At 45.9% G+C, this 17,508-nt stretch overlaps 1 protein-coding gene across 2 annotated transcripts in view; it reads left to right on the top strand.

Moving 5' to 3' along the window:
- Window positions 1–17,192, top strand: part of LOC139409273 (tyrosine-protein kinase ABL2-like) — a 41,292-nt gene extending 24,100 nt beyond the window's left edge. The window contains exons 2-10 of one of the 2 annotated variants that reach the window (XM_071154179.1): window positions 4,074–4,238; window positions 6,116–6,411; window positions 6,582–6,854; window positions 7,158–7,242; window positions 7,358–7,720; window positions 7,818–7,970; window positions 8,134–8,223; window positions 9,611–9,802; window positions 13,239–17,192. In XM_071154179.1, the coding sequence (XP_071010280.1) occupies window positions 4,074–4,238; window positions 6,116–6,411; window positions 6,582–6,854; window positions 7,158–7,242; window positions 7,358–7,720; window positions 7,818–7,970; window positions 8,134–8,223; window positions 9,611–9,802; window positions 13,239–15,013 (3,392 nt within the window). In that variant the 3' untranslated portion in view covers window positions 15,014–17,192. The remainder of the gene's footprint in view (window positions 1–4,073; window positions 4,239–6,115; window positions 6,412–6,581; window positions 6,855–7,157; window positions 7,243–7,357; window positions 7,721–7,817; window positions 7,971–8,133; window positions 8,224–9,610; window positions 9,803–13,238) is intronic. The other variant, XM_071154178.1, reaches the window with a different exon arrangement.
- Window positions 17,193–17,508: the final 316 nt, after the last annotated feature.

Raw genomic sequence — 17,508 nt, 5'->3', positions numbered from 1 at the left:
CAGTTTAATGTCCTTAGCAGATGTCCTGACAGATTAACTATACTGCTGCCATGTAGTGTACTGTGTAGTTTGCTTGCTGAATGGAGCAATGTGTACTTTAGTTTTGTGTGTTTAGAATGGAGCAATGTGTACTTTAGTAGTTCTGCGTGTTTAGAATAGAGCAATGTGTACTTTAGTAGTTCTGCGTGTTTAGAATGGAGCAATGTGTACTTTAGTTGTTCTGTGTGTTTAGAATGGAGCAATGTGTACTTTAGTAGTTCTGTGTGTTTAGAATGGAGCAATGTGTACTTTAGTAGTTCTGTGTGTTTAGAATGGAGCAATGTGTACTTTAGTAGTTCTGCGTGTTTAGAATGGAGCAATGTGTACTTTAGTAGTTCTGCGTGTTTAGAATGGAGCAATGTTTACTTTAGTAGTTCTGTGCGTTTAGAATGGCACAATGCGTAGTTCTGTGTGTTTAGAATAGAGCAATGTGTACTTTAGTTGTTTAGTTGTTCTGTGTGTTTAGAATAGAGCAATGTGTACTTTAGTTGTTCAGTGTGTTTAGTTGTTCTGTGTGTTTAGAATAGAGCAATGTGTACTTTAGTTGTTCAGTGTGTTTAGTTGTTCTGTGTGTTTAGAATGGAGCAATGTGTACTTTAGTTTTGTGTGTTTAGAATGGAGCAATGTGTACTTTAGTAGTTCTGTGTGTTTAGAATAGAGCAATGTGTACTTTAGTAGTTCTGCGTGTTTAGAATGGAGCAATGTGTACTTTAGTTGTTCTGTGTGTTTAGAATGGAGCAATGTGTACTTTAGTAGTTCTGCGTGTTTAGAATGGAGCAATGTGTACTTTAGTTGTTCTGTGTGTTTAGAATGGAGCAATGTGTACTTTAGTAGTTCTGCGTGTTTAGAATGGAGCAATGTGTACTTTAGTAGTTCTGCGTGTTTAGAATGGAGCAATGTGTACTTTAGTTGTTCTGCGTGTTTAGAATGGCACAATGCGTAGTTCTGTGTGTTTAGAATAGAGCAATGTGTACTTTAGTAGTTCTGCGTGTTTAGAATGGCACAATGCGTAGTTCTGTGTGTTTAGAATAGAGCAATGTGTACTTTAGTAGTTCTGCGTGTTTAGAATGGAGCAATGTGTACTTTAGTAGTTCTGCGTGTTTAGAATAGAGCAATGTGTACTTTAGTTGTTCTGCGTGTTTAGAATGGCACAATGCGTAGTTCTGTGTGTTTAGAATAGAGCAATGTGTACTTTAGTAGTTCTGCGTGTTTAGAATGGAGCAATGTGTACTTTAGTAGTTCTGCGTGTTTAGAATGGAGCAATGTGTACTTTAGTAGTTCTGTGTGTTTAGAATGGAGCAATGTGTACTTTAGTAGTTCTGCGTGTTTAGAATGGAGCAATGTGTACTTTAGTAGTTCTGTGTGTTTAGAATGGAGCAATGTGTACTTTAGTAGTTCTGCGTGTTTAGAATGGAGCAATGTGTACTTTAGTAGTTCTGTGTGTTTAGAATGGAGCAATGTGTACTTTAGTAGTTCTGCGTGTTTAGAATGGAGCAATGTGTACTTTAGTTTTGTGTGTTTAGAATGGAGCAATGTGTACTTTAGTAGTTCTGCGTGTTTAGAATGGAGCAATGTGTACTTTAGTTGTTCTGTGTGTTTAGAATGGCACAATGCGTAGTTCTGTGTGTTTAGAATGGCACAATGCGTAGTTCTGTGTGTTTAGAATGGAGCAATGTGTACTTTTAATAGTTCTGTGTGTTTCCTGTTTTACTCCCTATTTCACGTGTGACACTCATTAGGCTGGATTTGGAGATCTGGGTCATTTGATCAACTTTTTATTCGCCTACCTCCTCATGCCTTTTGCACACAATGTATATAGACTCTCTTTTTTTCTACTGTGTTATTGACTTGTTAATTGTTTACTCCATGTGTAACTCTGTGTTGTCTGTTCACACTGCTATGCTTTATGAGAACTTGTTCTCAACTAGCCTACCTGGTTAAATAAAGGTAAAATAAAAGATGCAGGACTTCATAGTTGAGGTTAAGCTTTAATTCAACTCAGTCTTACACAGTGTATATCTTAAAGGGTAAGTTCACCAAAATGCCATATTGGTTTCCTTACCCTGTATGCAGTCTATCGACAAAGGATGACCGCGATCCATTTTCTGGTTTAGTTTAACATTTTAGCATTTGGAACAAATCCCATTCAAGCCATAGGACCAATAATATATATTTTTTGCGCATCATGTTCAAATCATCTATCAGTGACTTTGTTGAGCTTCACAATACATTTTAGATACTTTTGGACATGATGTGTGAAAAATGATAATATTTGTCCAATGACTTAAATGGGATTTGTGCCACAAATGCTAAAACTTTAACATGTGGAAACCGTGCCAGAGAAACCAGACCAAAGCATGGATTGCTGTCGTACCTTGTCAATAAACTGCTGTTAACTATCCCTTTAACTTCTCAGATGCTATTGCTTTTGGGCAATTCCACTGTAACAGAGTGACACTGAGACTTTAAAATGTATGTCAAACAAAAACCAATGATGGCAATGAACAGTGCAGCAGATGCGAAGTTTGGTAACAGAATGACGGTTTGCCGTTTGTGCCGTCATTCTGTTACCAAACTTTGCATCTGCACTGTTCTTCAAGTAAATGTTTATGTAACGTTTTCAATGGAAATTGTTAAGTAGTCCTTGTGCACAGAGTTGTATGGTTTGTTTAACTTTGCAAATATAGTTTTTTGTTTAAAATGTTAAAGTAAAACTTATCGAGTCTTATCGCTCCAAATAATGGCCAAAAGCCACCCACGGAAGAAATAGCTAGGAAGATGTTTGGTATTATATTTATTGAATATTATCTGAATCCTAGATATTCATATGGCCAATTTGGGTGCCATCAATTAGCTTAATTTCTCAGATCAAATTATATTTTAACAAAATGTTTCATGAATGTTAATTGTATCTGTTACTGACTACAGAAACTATTCCAGAACAATCTGGGTGTCAAAATCCTCTTCCTTGTGCTTTTTGAGTTGGAACGACCCAGGAAGTGTAATTAGGAAGGGATGATGCCTTTCAGAAATGATATTTACTGTAACATTAGCTACTGACCACCACAGACTGACACTGATGGTGACAGTCACTTACTGTACTGTAGATGTATCACTTAAACTTTGGTGTAGCCAGTCATTCCTTAGTTGTATTGGGGTAATTCCACGGTAACGGAGTGAAAGTAGTCTTTGTCCATACAGTTGTATAGTTTGTTTAACTTTGCAATCATTGTTTTGTTTTTTACATACATCTTATGCCAACTCTCGACTTTCTTTTCAATGCCTCTTTCATCCTCTCCCCTCTACCTGTCTTTAATTCACTTGTCTCCCTCTCTCCCTAACAGTGGGTAAGTCCCACTCAGCAGCTGCCCAGACATGCTTTAGAGTTTGTTGGCAGCTGTTAAGGAGTTATTGAGGCTCAGGCATGTTGTGTGGGCGTGGTGACCCACAGACGCTGACAGAGCCCCTCCCCAAAGCTACTACACTCTTTACATACAGGCAGGAAAGAAGAAAGTAGTGACTTCCTGTAGGACCTAGTCCTCAGATCTCAGATTAGTGTGTTTGGAAAAAGAAGCGAGTCAATGTTGAGCGTGGACATGCAGAGTATGTATTTGAGGACCCTTCAACCCAGCAGCAGTTTTGAGGAAGAGTGGGTTAGGCTGACATGCCGGCCCTACTGTTTATGTTGGTAGACTCCAGCTGCCTATTAATTGGACAGCTATTGATATTAAGCTAGCAGTGGTAAATGGTAGCCTATTTCACAGTTGATTAGTGCAGATTGTTAAAGGAACAGAAACTGATTTTTCGTGGGAAATAAAGAATTTAGGCAAAACATAGGTGGGCCATTTGGAAAGGGATGCATGTTTGGGTTCCCTAAAAGGTAGGTACTTGTTTTGTTAGGCATACCTGGGGCACTCATGTGGTTTATGTATTTTGAAGGTGAGATTTCAACAGATATTTTTAGGCTGCTTGACTTTCACTGAACCATTCACCGACCGCTTTCTTTCTCTATCGCTCCCTTTCCCTCCCTCCAGAGGCCCTCCACCGACCCTTCGGCCTGGACTCGGCTGCGTTGACGGAGGCGGTGCGCTGGAGCTCCAAGGAGAACCTGCTGGGTGCTGCCGAAAGCGACCCTAACCTCTTTGTTGCACTTTATGACTTTGTTGCCAGTGGCGACAACACGCTGAGCATTACGAAAGGTATGTATTCTGACAGAGATTTTTATCAATAGCTGCCGTCCCAATAAATAACCTGGTTTCATTTCCTCACCCTGCATCATCGCAAACCACTCCTTATCTAAAGATGATTTGCTTCGAGGTATGGGGACCTTCTGCAGGGGAGGTCAGTTCTTCAGGAGATTTCCTCTAAAATACAGTACCATGGTACCCTCCAGTGAACTATGTTTGTTTATTCCAATCCTTGTTCTACTTTTTATTTAATCCGTGTCCCTGTTTTCCCCAGCAGCAGTTTGCTGATCAAAGAGCTGTCTCCTGGGTAATGCGCTTAAAATCATAATATTTTGGAGAGTCAGACTTTTTAATTAACAGATATAAAAGCATTAGCTAAAGATGGAGAAATATCTTAAGCCGATGCCTGCCTTCACCAGTCGCCCCATTGCTGCTGCCTGAGATGGAGCTAATGTTTAGACTGTGAGTCACTGCATGCCCAAGGGAGAGGCACGCAGGCTTGCCCTCCCACACCCTTGTTAGGCTCTAATTCCCTTTTAATGTGGAATCTTTTCAACTGTAATAATAACAGGTGCATAAACCCAGCAGGGTTTATCCACCTGCTGGGTGATCACAGAGAGTGACTTGGCGGCCCTGCCGGCCCTTAATCGCTGTCTCAGATCAATGCCATGTCTCAGATCAATGCCATGTCTCAGATCAATGCCATGTCTCAGATCAATGCCATGTCTCAGATCAATGCCATGTCTCAGATCAATGCCATGTCTCAGATCAATGCCATGTCTCAGATCAATGCCATGTCTCAGATCAATGCCATGTCTCAAATCAATGCCATGTCTCAGATCAATGCCATGTCTCAGATCAATGCCATGTCTCAAATCAATGCCATGTCTCAGATCAATGCCATGTCTCAGATCAATGCCATGATCTCAGATCAATGCCATGATCTCAGATCAATGCCATGATCTCAGATCAATGCCATGATCTCAGATCAATGCCATGATCTCAGATCAATGCCATGATCTCAGATCAATGCCATGTCTCAGATCAATGCCATGTCTCAGATCAATGCCATGTCTCAGATCAAATGCCATGTCTCAGATCAATGCCATGTCTCAGATCAATGCCATGTCTCAGATCAATGCCATGCCTCAGATCAATGCCATGCCTCAGATCAATGCCATGCCTCAGACCAGTAATGTCCACCGCAGGCCGCCTGACATTGTGTTTCCACCCGGAGCTCTCTGGCTCCCCACGGTGTGTCGCAGAGGAAACTGTCTAGTGTGACTGGTTAGGCCAGCCCAATGTTTTTCTGCCTCCCCGGCTGTCCAGTGTCAATAAAGCCTGTAGCTGTATCCTCTGTGGCACCAGAGGGTATTGAGTCTGCAGCATGTTCAGCTCAGCCCATGATGTACAGGGAGAGTGAGTAGGAGGGTGAGAGAGAGAAGAGAGGTTAAGTTGCAGAAAGCTTGGCGGCGCTCCCTGTCCCCTCTCCAGGCTGTGTCTTGTCGCTGCCATAACAGCTCACTGTCATTATCCTCTCACTGGGAGCAGCTTTGAAGGGCTGCAGGGAGCTGCCGGACAGCCAGGGCGTGTTTCAGCTACACAGACACACAGCTCCTCTATAGTACTGCATTCTCTGTCTCTATTTAAGAGGCACTCCCTCCCGTCTCCACCGTTGACCTTATAGGACCCAAACAAAGCAGCAGTCCAAGTCACTACATGCGTAGCCCAGACCTACTTTTTGGGACTGTATTAAATGAAGCATCAATAGGGGACATTTAAACCCTATGAAGGAACCAACAACTTCAAGGGGTGATAATGTCCTAAAGTCTAAATGTTTGAAGATGATGTGCTTTTACCTGACTGTCTCCCTGACCCTCTCTGCCCAGGTGAGAAGCTGAGGGTGCTCGGCTACAACCAGAATGGGGAGTGGAGCGAGGTGCGCTCCAAGAATGGCCAGGGCTGGGTGCCAAGCAACTACATCACGCCCGTCAACAGCCTGGAGAAGCACAGCTGGTACCACGGGCCCGTTTCGCGCAGTGCTGCAGAATACCTGCTAAGCAGCCTCATCAACGGCAGCTTCCTGGTCCGGGAGAGCGAGAGCAGCCCAGGACAGCTGTCCATCTCCCTGCGCTACGAGGGGCGTGTCTACCACTACCGCATCAACACCGCCTCAGATGGCAAGGTAGCTAGTGTCTGGGACCTACAGATGGGCTGTCTCTCATCCTTTTCTTCACTTTTGTTGTGAAACTACTCTGCCCCTGCTAATTTTCCTGCTCTGTCTCTGTTGGCCATCTCTTGTTTCTCCTCACGGTGCTGACCCCTGTGTGTCCCTGTCTGTCTTTCTGTCCCAAGGTTTACGTCACAGCAGAGAGCCGCTTCAGCACCCTGGCCGAACTGGTCCACCACCACTCCACTGTGGCCGATGGCCTGGTCACCACGCTCCACTACCCGGCACCCAAGTGCAACAAGCCCACCGTCTACGGTGTGTCGCCCATCCACGACAAGTGGGAGATGGAGCGCACCGACATCACCATGAAGCACAAGCTGGGAGGGGGGCAGTACGGAGAGGTGTACGTGGGAGTCTGGAAGAAATACAACCTCACCGTTGCAGTCAAAACACTCAAGGTTGGTCTCTCTATAAAGATTGGTGGACGCATGTAAAATCTCCATCTTTTGTGTGTCTATTTTGTGAAATCCTCTATGGGATCATGTAATATGAATGGGATGTGGTATTTAGTGGTTGATGGTCACCATCTGCTGGTGAAATGTGGTATTACATCAACATGAAACTCAATGGGGGCAACGACTACTGTTGGAGATATGTTTGTTTATTCACAGTTTAACTTGTTCTGCTCACCTTGGTATCCTGATACTAAGATATTGAATGAATCCAGTGAATATTGACCTTTCTGCTTGTTTGTCTTCCAGGAGGACACTATGGAGGTGGAGGAGTTCCTGAAAGAGGCAGCAGTCATGAAGGAGGTGAAACATCCCAACCTGGTGCAGTTGTTAGGTCAGTGCTGCTCACAGTACAGCTCCACTTACTAACAGCACATGGGATATCTACCGGCTGTTTCTAGACTCGAGGCGTAGTTACCTCTGACCTCTGTTGGCTTGACTCTGTCCAGGTGTGTGTACGTTGGAGCCTCCCTTCTACATCGTGACAGAGTACATGCCCCATGGTAACCTGTTAGACTACCTGAGGGAGTGTGACCGGGAAGAGGTGAACGCAGTGGTGCTGCTCTACATGGCCACGCAGATCTCCTCTGCCATGGAGTACCTGGAGAAGAAGAACTTCATCCACCGGGACCTGGCGGCCAGGAACTGTCTGGTGGGGGAGAACAGCGTGGTGAAGGTGGCTGACTTTGGGCTGAGCAGGCTGATGACGGGGGACACGTACACGGCCCACGCCGGAGCCAAGTTCCCCATCAAGTGGACCGCCCCCGAGAGCCTGGCCTTCAACACCTTTTCTATCAAGTCTGATGTGTGGGGTGAGTCAGAGCCAGATTTTCAGTCATCGCGTGTACTAAATCAGTCAACATTCGTGTGAGCGTGTTTCTCATCCTATGATGGTCTCTCGTCCTTCAGCTTTCGGTGTGCTGCTGTGGGAGATAGCGACGTACGGTATGTCTCCGTACCCAGGGATCGACCTGTCTCAGGTATACGACCTGCTGGAGAAGGGCTACCGCATGGAGCAGCCAGAGGGCTGTCCGCCCAAGGTCCACGAGCTGATGAGAGCCTGTGAGTATGGGCACCACACTTAGTACACACACACACAGTACACACACACAGTACACACACACAGTCCCTCGCACTATCATCCATTCACGTATGTCCTGCATAGAAGCTCTATAACCTAAATGGAGTAAGAAATAACATGAACTTTGTTTTGGTGTGATATCAGGCTGGCAATGGAGCCCGTTGGACCGACCCTCGTTTGCCGAGACCCACCAGGCTTTTGAGACAATGTTCCACGATTCCAGCATCTCTGAAGGTACTTGTACGACACAGTCACATTACTACCCTCATGGCTGAAACACGGTCAGATACGACAGTCACATTACTACCCTCATGGCTGAAACACGGTCAGATACGACACAGTCACATTACTACCCTCATGGCTGAAACACGGTCAGATACGACACAGTCACATTACTACCCTCATGGCTGAAACACGGTCAGATACGACACAGTCACATTACTACCCTCATGGCTGAAACACGGTCAGATACGACACAGTCACATTACTACCCTCATGGCTGAAACACGGTCAGATACGACACAGTCACATTACTACCCTCATGGCTGAAACACGGTCAGATACGACACAGTCACATTACTACCCTCATGGCTGAAACACGGTCAGATACGACACAGTCACATTACTACCCTCATGGCTGAAACACAGTCAGATACGACAGTCACATTACTACCCTCATGGCTGAAACACGGTCAGATACGACAGTCACATTACTACCCTCATGGCTGAAACACGGTCAGATACGACACAGTCACATTACTACCCTCATGGCTGAAACACGGTCAGATACGACACAGTCACATTACTACCCTCATGGCTGAAACACGGTCAGATACGACACAGTCACATTACTACCCTCATGGCTGAAACACGGTCAGATACGACAGTCACATTACTACCCTCATGGCTGAAACACGGTCAGATACGACACAGTCACATTACTACCCTCATGGCTGAAACACGGTCAGATACGACACAGTCACATTACTACCCTCATGGCTGAAACACGGTCAGATACGACACAGTCACATTACTACCCTCATGGCTGAAACACGGTCAGATACGACACAGTCACATTACTACCCTCATGGCTGAAACACGGTCAGATACGACACAGTCACATTACTACCCTCATGGCTGAAACACGGTCAGATACGACACAGTCACATTACTACCCTCATGGCTGAAACACGGTCAGATACACTTCTCTTGGAGGCATTTCCTTCTGCTGCCTGACTATTCAAGCCTGTCAGTTTTGGCACTAAAGCGGATGCATTTGTGGACATAAGAGAGATAATGGCCATTAATGATGCGTAAACATCTCCTGTAGGGCCTTTTCAGAGTGGTACAGCATGCCTGGTGCCTCAGGGAGAGACGGAGGATGATATTTGAGTGAGGATGAGGAAAGGGCAGGCTGAACTGAGGTGAGGGGAGTACAGGGAGAACGAAGGGCTTTCAGAGAACCATTATAAACTCAGCATTGATTTATTCAGTTATTCCAGTTAATGCAGTACTACTATTTCTAGCAAGGGATTCAATATGTATAACGGTCTAATGTAAATGTCCACTTCATTAAGCATTCCTTTCCTGTGGCTCCCCCTCTCTCTCTCTCTCTCTGTAGAGGTAGCAGAGGAGCTGTGTAAGACGGCCTCCTCTGGCCACGGCCCGTCACCACACTCCTTCAGCCACGACATGCCCCTGCTGCCCTCCAAGTCGCGCACGCTCAAGAAGCATACGGAGAACAAGGAGAACATCGAGGGGGGTCTGGATTGCAGGCAGGAGACACACACAGCCAGCACCCACAGCCCCTCAGGTACCTGCCTTGCCCGCAACCGTGCCTGTAGACTGAGGACAAGGGCTGCTGTCACAGGAACACCTCACCCAGTAGTCACCACAGGTGGTGCCATTACACAATCACAACAGAGAAAGGGTTTGGATTAAAGGCATTCTCAATCCTCTCTCTATCTTCCTCCCTTACCTGAAGGGCTGTAGGGAGCTGGGTAAATAGGTCTGCGCTCATGTCTGCCATCTGTTTTATTAACATGACGATTGAGGTTTGAATTGTAATCCTCCGGTCTCTGTCTGTTGCATCCTCCCCACACAACACACACAACTCTAAAGATCACTAAGAATGACTACATACGTATGTACCAATACCTCAATTAAAAGCAGATCATATTTTGTATGGTTTTTGCCATGTTGTCATTCATGTTTTATTGCATGTTTTCTGGTGTAAAAACCAAAGGCGATTTATGTTCCTGTCAACCCTTATACTCTCACTCATTTCTCTGACTCAGGCTGGTGCCTTGCTCACTCTGGCGCTCATCTATTACACATACAGAGCCGCTTCGCATCTCTAGTACAAGGTGTCACCGCAAAGTTATTGAAACAGGATTGGCTCTGGAGAGGGAGGATATGGCTGTAGTCAAAGCAAATTGGCAGCCAGCCTGAGAGATTCACTGCTTGTGGGCTATTTCAGATTTGATGTTGAATAAATGGTGTAATGAGTGTTGATAAGAGACCGCAGCCCTGGTACCTGTTTAACTCCCTGTCCTCTGTTCTCTGCGGGTCTGGTACCCGTTTAACTCCCTGTCCTCTGTTCTCTGGAGGTCTGGTACCTGTTTAACTCCCTGTCCTCTGTTCTCTGTAGGTCTGGTAGCTGTTTGACTCCCTGTCCTCTGTTCTCTGTTCTCTGTAGGTCTGGTACCTGTTTGACTCCCTGTCCTCTGTTCTCTGTAGGTCTGGTACCTGTTTGACTCCCTGTCCTCTGTTCTCTGTTCTCTGTAGGTCTGGTACCCGTTTAACTCCCTGTCCTCTGTTCTCTGTAGGTCTGGTACCTGTTTGACTCCCTGTCCTCTGTTCTCTGTTCTCTGTAGGTCTGGTACCCGTTTAACTCCCTGTTCTCTGTAGGTCTGGTACCTTTTTAACTCCCTGTTCTCTGTTCTCTGTAGGTCTGGTACCTGTTTAACTCCCTGTTCTCTGTGGGTCTGGTACCTGTTTAACTCCCTGTTCTCTGTGGGTCTGGTACCTGTTTAACTCCCTGTCCTCTGTTCTCTGCAGGTCTGGTACCTGTTTAACTCCCTGTCCTCTGCAGGTCTGGTACCTGTTTAACTCCATGTTCTCTGTTCTCTGTAGGTCTGGTACCTGTTTAACTCTCTGTTCTCTGTAGGTCTGGTACCCGTTTAACTCCCTGTCCTCTTCTCTGCAGGTCTGGTACCTGTTTAACTCCCTGTTCTCTGTTCTCTGTAGGTCTGGTACCCATTTAACTCCCTGTCCTCTGTTCTCTGTAGGTCTGGTACCTGTTTAACTCTCTGTTCTCTGTAGGTCTGGTACCTGTTTGACTCCCTGTCCTCTGTTCTCTGTTCTCTGTAGGTCTGGTACCCGTTTAACTCCCTGTCCTCTGTTCTCTGTAGGTCTGGTACCTTTTTAACTCCCTGTTCTCTGTTCTCTGTAGGTCTGGTACCTGTTTAACTCCCTGTTCTCTGTAGGTCTGGTACCTTTTTAACTCCCTGTCCTCTGTACTCTGTAGGTCTGGTACCCGTTTAACTCCCTGTCCTCTGTTCTCTGTAGGTCTGGTACCTTTTTAACTCCCTGTCCTCTGTTCTCTGTAGGTCTGGTACCTTTTTAACTCCCTGTTCTCTGTTCTCTGTAGGTCTGGTACCTGTTTAACTCCCTGTCCTCTGTAGGTCTGGTACCTGTTTTAACTCCCTGTTCTCTGTAGGTCTGGTACGTTTTTAACTCCCTGTTCTCTGTAGGTCTGGTACCTGTTTAACTCCCTGTTCTCTGTTCTCTGTAGGTCTGGTACCTGTTTAACTCTCTGTTCTCTGTTCTCTGTAGGTCTGGTACCTGTTTAACTCCCTGTCCTCTGTTCTCTGTAGGTCTGGTACCTGTTTAACTCCCTGTTCTCTGTAGGTCTGGTACCCGTTTAACTCCCTGTCCTCTTCTCTGCAGGTCTAGTACCTGTTTAACTCCCTGTCCTCTGTTCTCTGCAGGTCTGGTACCTGTTTAACTCCCTGTCCTCTGCAGGTCTGGTACCTGTTTTAACTCCATGTTCTCTGTAGGTCTGGTACCTGTTTAACTCCCTGTTCTCTGTTCTCTGCAGGTCTGGTACCTGTTTAACTCCCTGTCCTCTGTAGGTCTGGTACCTGTTTAACTCCCTGTTCTCTGTTCTCTGTAGGTCTGGTACCTGCTTAACTCCCTGTTCTCTGTTCTCTGTAGGTCTGGTACCCGTTTAACTCCCAGTCCTCTTTTCTGCAGGTCTGGTACCTGTTTAACTCCCTGTCCTCTGTTCTCTGCAGGTCTGGTACCTGTTTAACTCCCTGTCCTCTGCAGGTCTGGTACCTGTTTAACTCCCTGTCCTCTGTTCTCTGTAGTTCTAGTACCTGTTTAACTCCCTGTCCTCTGTTCTCTGTAGGTCTAGTACCTGTTTTAAGTCTCTGTTCTCTGTAGGTCTGGTACCTGTTTATCTCCCTGTCCTCTGCAGGTCTGGTACCTGTTTAACTCCCTGTCCTCTGTTCTCTGTAGGTCTGGTACCTGTTTAACTCCCTGTCCTCTGTTCTCTGTAGGTCTGGTACCTGTTTAACTCCCTGTCCTCTGTTCTCTGTAGGTCTGGTACCTGTTTAACTCCCTGTCCTCTGCAGGTCTGGTACCTGTTTAACTCCCTGTCCTCTGTTCTCTGTAGGTCTGGTACCTGTTTGACTCCCTGTCCTCTGTTCTCTGTAGGTCTGGTACCCGTTTAACTCCCTGTCCTCTGTTCTCTGTAGGTCTGGTACCTTTTTAACTCCCTGTCCTCTGTTCTCTGTTCTCTGTAGGTCTGGTACCTGTTTAACTCCCTGTCCTCTGTTCTCTGTAGGTCTGGTACCTGTTTTAACTCCCTGTTCTCTGTAGGTCTGGTACCTGTTTAACTCCCTGTCCTCTGTTCTCTGTAGGTCTGGTACCTGTTTTAACTCCCTGTTCTCTGTAGGTCTGGTACCTGTTTAACTCCCTGTCCTCTGTTCTCTGTAGGTCTGGTACCTTTTTAACTCCCTGTTCTCTGTGGGTCTGGTACCTGTTTAACTCCCTGTCCTCTTCTCTGCAGGTCTTGTACCTGTTTTAACTCCCTGTCCTCTGTTATCTGTTCTCTGCAGGTCTGGTACCTGTTTAACTCCCTGTCCTCTGTTCTCTGTAGGTCTGGTACCTGTTTGACTCCCTGTCCTCTGTTCTCTGTAGGTCTGGTACCTGTTTGACTCCCTGTCCTCTGTTCTCTGCAGGTCTGGCAGCTACTCTGCTGGCAGGGGATGGCCGGTCAGGCAGCTCTCCTGCTCTGCCTCGGAAACAGAGGGACAAATCCCCCAGCAGTCTCTTGGAGGACTCCAAGGAGACCACTTTCACACGGGACCGCAAGGCTGGCTTCTTCAGTTCCTTCATGAAGAAGAAGTCTTCCTCCAACTCTCCCTCCTCCCAGCTGCAGCAGAGCCTGCCTACGCCACCCAAGAGGAGCAGCTCGTTCAGGGAGATGGAGACCCAGCCTCACAAGAAGTATGAGCCCACGACTGGCTTTAGCGCCCCTCCTCCCCCCCTTCCCCAGGCAGATGGCCTGGGCTTTTCACCGTCCCACGGAGAGGGGAACCACGTCCAGTCACGCTGCTGTGGAGCCACTTTTGGACAAAAGGCCTCTGCCAACCACAACTCTGGGGCGCCGCCCTCACAGGTGGGCAGTAGTAGCAGCAGCTGGGCAGGCCTGGCAGGCTTCTTCACCCCCCGCCTCATCAAAAAGACCTTAGGGCTACGGACTGGCAAGTCCACTGGGACCGAGGAGGGGGGTGGGGGAACCAAGCCCTTCCCCAGGTCAAATTCCACCTCCTCCATGTCTGCAGGGCTGCCTGACCTGGAGAGGATGGCTCTGACTTTACCCAGGAACCGCAGTAAGCCTCCTCTAGAGCGCACTGCCTCCACCACCTCGCAGCCTGAGAACGGGGCAGCACACACCTCTGAGACCCTTCTCCATAACATGGATGAGGGCACAGCTCAGATCAGGGACCGGCCTAAAGCCAAGCTGCTTCCCCGGGTGGTGGGGGGAAGCTCTGGGGTGGTGAGAGCTCCTGGCGTTGGGAGTGAAGCAGATTCATATTGTCCCTCGGGGACCCTGCGGGGTAGGGAGGTTCAGGAGGCAGGAGGACAGGACCGTCAGGGATGGTCGTCCCCTTCCAAAACAGTGGGATCAGGCCTGTCAGCGGCTCCACACAACCACAAGGTTCCAGTGCTGATCTCGCCCACACTCAAGCATGGCTCGGCCGATGTGCACCTGGTGGGGATGGACTCTCAGGGGAACCGCTTCAAACTACTATCAGAGCATCAAGCGGACCGGGACCGACCACGGCTGGTCAAGCCTAAATGTGCCCCACCTCCCCCTCCCACTCTGCGCCTCCTTGGACACTCCTACAGCGGGGATGGAGAGGAGCAGGCCGGGGTGGCTGTGGAGGTCAATGGTGATGGGGTGAAACGGCCGGGACGAGTAAGGGAAGTTGGAACAGGGAGACCGTCAGTGCCGCCACCACAAGTGCCTCCACCTCTTTCAGCCTCTTCTTCCTCTGCCAACAACACTACCCCTACTAAGATGGCTAACGGTGCCACCAGCACTGGCTCATCCACAGTCTCCTCTGGTGGCTCTAAGCTTCTGCGTCGGACTCGGCAGCAGGCAGAGAGGGTTCAACCAGAGACGATCAGTAAGGAGGCTCTGCTGGAGTATGCTGAGTGCCTGAGAGGTGCCCTCCACAGCAGCCCTGAGCCCTCCTCCAGCAGCCAGGTCCTAGACGCTGCCCACCAGCTGCTAGACTACTGCTCAGGCTACGTGGACTGCATCCCACAGATGCGGAACAAGTTCGCCTTCCGAGAGGCCGTGGGCAAATTAGAGCTCAGTTTGCAGGAGCTGCGGGCATCGTCCTCCTCTGGAAGCGGAGGACCATTCAGTGGCCCGGCGGCTAGCCCTGCTCTGGACAACTTGCACAACTGCATCAAGGAAATTAGTGATGTGGTTCAGAGGTAGCCTCCGGACCCTTTCAAACATTTCCTTTTGTATTCCCTTTGTTGGTTCTATTAACATTTTGGGGACAGAGAAGAATCTCAAAAGTACCTCAGAAAATCACTACAAATTGTTTCTGTTATTGTTTACAGTTGACTCTTTCTCAAAAATGCCAGTGGAAAACAATGTTCTATTCTTTGATCATAAACATTGTTGATACCAAACTAGAAAAATAATTGTTTTGCCCCAAATTGTAACTTTTCCACCAGGTTTTAAGGCCTTTCTTTTAACTGGACGTGGAGTATATCAGCAACGTTTTCAGTCCCAGAGTTGATAAAGAACAAAGTCAGTTTGAGTATCTGTCATTTACTAACTCAACCGAGAAACAAAGTGGAGAATAATGCATTCATTCTCCTGGCAACAATGAAAAGAGTCCCTGTGACAGGATGTCACTGTTCAAAACTATTGTCACCTGGGACATCGATGAGTGTTCCACATAATCAGGTCTATTTTCTCTGCCATTTGGTTTGATTATTTCAATGTCACAACATTTGAATAGAAAATGTAAGCATTTCAATATTGCACATGACCTAGCTATATGTTTGGAGCCTATGAGAAGAGTGAAGAGAGTGCAGGGTAGTACATGAGCAGGTGGTTTGGGACAGTTTCTAAGTGTCCTTGGACAGTGCTGAATTCCCTGTGGCCCTTTCCCTCAGTGCCTATAGTTTCTTAAATTATTGAAAATCTGCAAATACAACTACTCCATGACAAAATACTGATCTCATCACAAACTACAGTATGTCTCTAGCACATCAGTGATTTATTTGTACATTATTTGGTTTTAACTTTGGAATGGCTTTATGTATGAACTTGAATTTTAAATTATTGTTTTTTTATTAAAAGCACAGACCTATTTTAAAAATGTTATGTAAATATTTGCTTAATTTCATATCCAGGAAAAAGTGAGGTCACATTTGCTTGGATAAGTGTTTGACTCTAAAAAGAAACTGTAGTAGGAAGTTTATCACAGGAGGCCCACAACCCCATCTGAACATCTGCAAAATGAATGTATTATGTATTGTTATCTTCCTTTTTTGAGAAGATGCCATGTTTAATTGTTGTCTGGTCATCATTTCAGTACCAACATCAGTCAATGCTTATGGTCAATTTACAAAATTGATTCTTAAAGCACGTTTTCTGTTTTGATATCCCTTAGTAGGTGTCATCTCTACACAAACATTTCCATATCAGGTTGCTGGATGTAATTTCATCCTGTTTGTTCTATTGTGCACAAATAACAAGTTTCACCTGTGTCTGCAATCATTTCTCAATAATAATTTGGCTAATGAATCAAGCAATTAAAAACAAAAAAAGCTTGCTTATAAGAGTGCTCCTCAACTGTTTAAAAAAATCCCCTAATCCCCACTTGAGATGTTGGAACCCTAAGTGTATCAAAAGGGGATCATCGCGCTCTCCCAGAAGCTTGACTAGTATGTAAAACCTACAAATTCAGGCAAACAAAATATGTAATGGGTCTGCACTCAAAAAGATGTCCCATAAAGCCTACTTAATTTATCCATCCCTTCGCTCTTCGCTCTGCGTCAGGCACAGACGTCTCGACCCTGTTTGTCGGAACCCTGAGTGTACACTGGATAAAGCCTATGATATAGTAGACATTGATTGGTATATTGCATTTCATCTTAGTATAAACTCTAGTAATGCCCAATATATTTTCACATTTCATTCCATTGTGGTACACTACCTATCTAATCCAGCAGATGAGCTTCAGTGTGCCTCTGGTCATTCAAAGGTCCTCTTGACTAATAGCATGAAATAGTTTATTTTCACTGGGAGGTTCACTTATTATTATTATATATTTTTATTTTGACACTGGATACAGCAATGTTTTTCCTATGGTTCTTGGTGCCTTTTGTGAAAGATATTTTATGTATAGTGCACTACTCAGTCAAGAAACGGATATGCAGCGATGTGTAATTGTAAATATCTCGTGCTTTTGTTTTCAGATGACAGATTTTGCAATGATGTTGTGGCCAAGTATAAATATCACTACAACGTGCATTTCTATTACTGGGAGTAAACATTTTGTTTTTTAATTTAAAACTCACATTTAATAGTATATTACTGTGAATTTCTCCCCATCAGTGTTAAACTTGATATAAATAAAATGTTGGAACAATTCTAAGGTCCTTTTTATATTTTTGATTTGTCAAAATGTTCAAGATTTATCCAGAGTGAGTATTCTTTTGATTAATAGCATACATGTCATTGACCTGTTGGATCAGAGACTGATAATGACCAATGCGTTTACTACTCTTCAGGTCAGTATTGAAATGACTTTACTGTAAATATAATACAATTGTTGGGAGGAATATAATGATAGCCCAGGGGCAGTTAGGGGTTGGATCATTTTCTGGCATGTGATTCAAATCCTTCTCAATTTAGGGCACATCCTGAGCACAGGATCGCATCTGCGCCTGGAACTACGATCTAAAATTTCC

This window comes from Oncorhynchus clarkii, chromosome 5, assembly GCF_045791955.1.
Source record: "Oncorhynchus clarkii lewisi isolate Uvic-CL-2024 chromosome 5, UVic_Ocla_1.0, whole genome shotgun sequence".
In the NCBI taxonomy this organism is placed as follows: Eukaryota; Metazoa; Chordata; class Actinopteri; order Salmoniformes; family Salmonidae; genus Oncorhynchus; species Oncorhynchus clarkii.
Note: the sequence above shows the minus strand (reverse complement) of the source record. Positions and strands in the feature narration are given on the sequence as shown.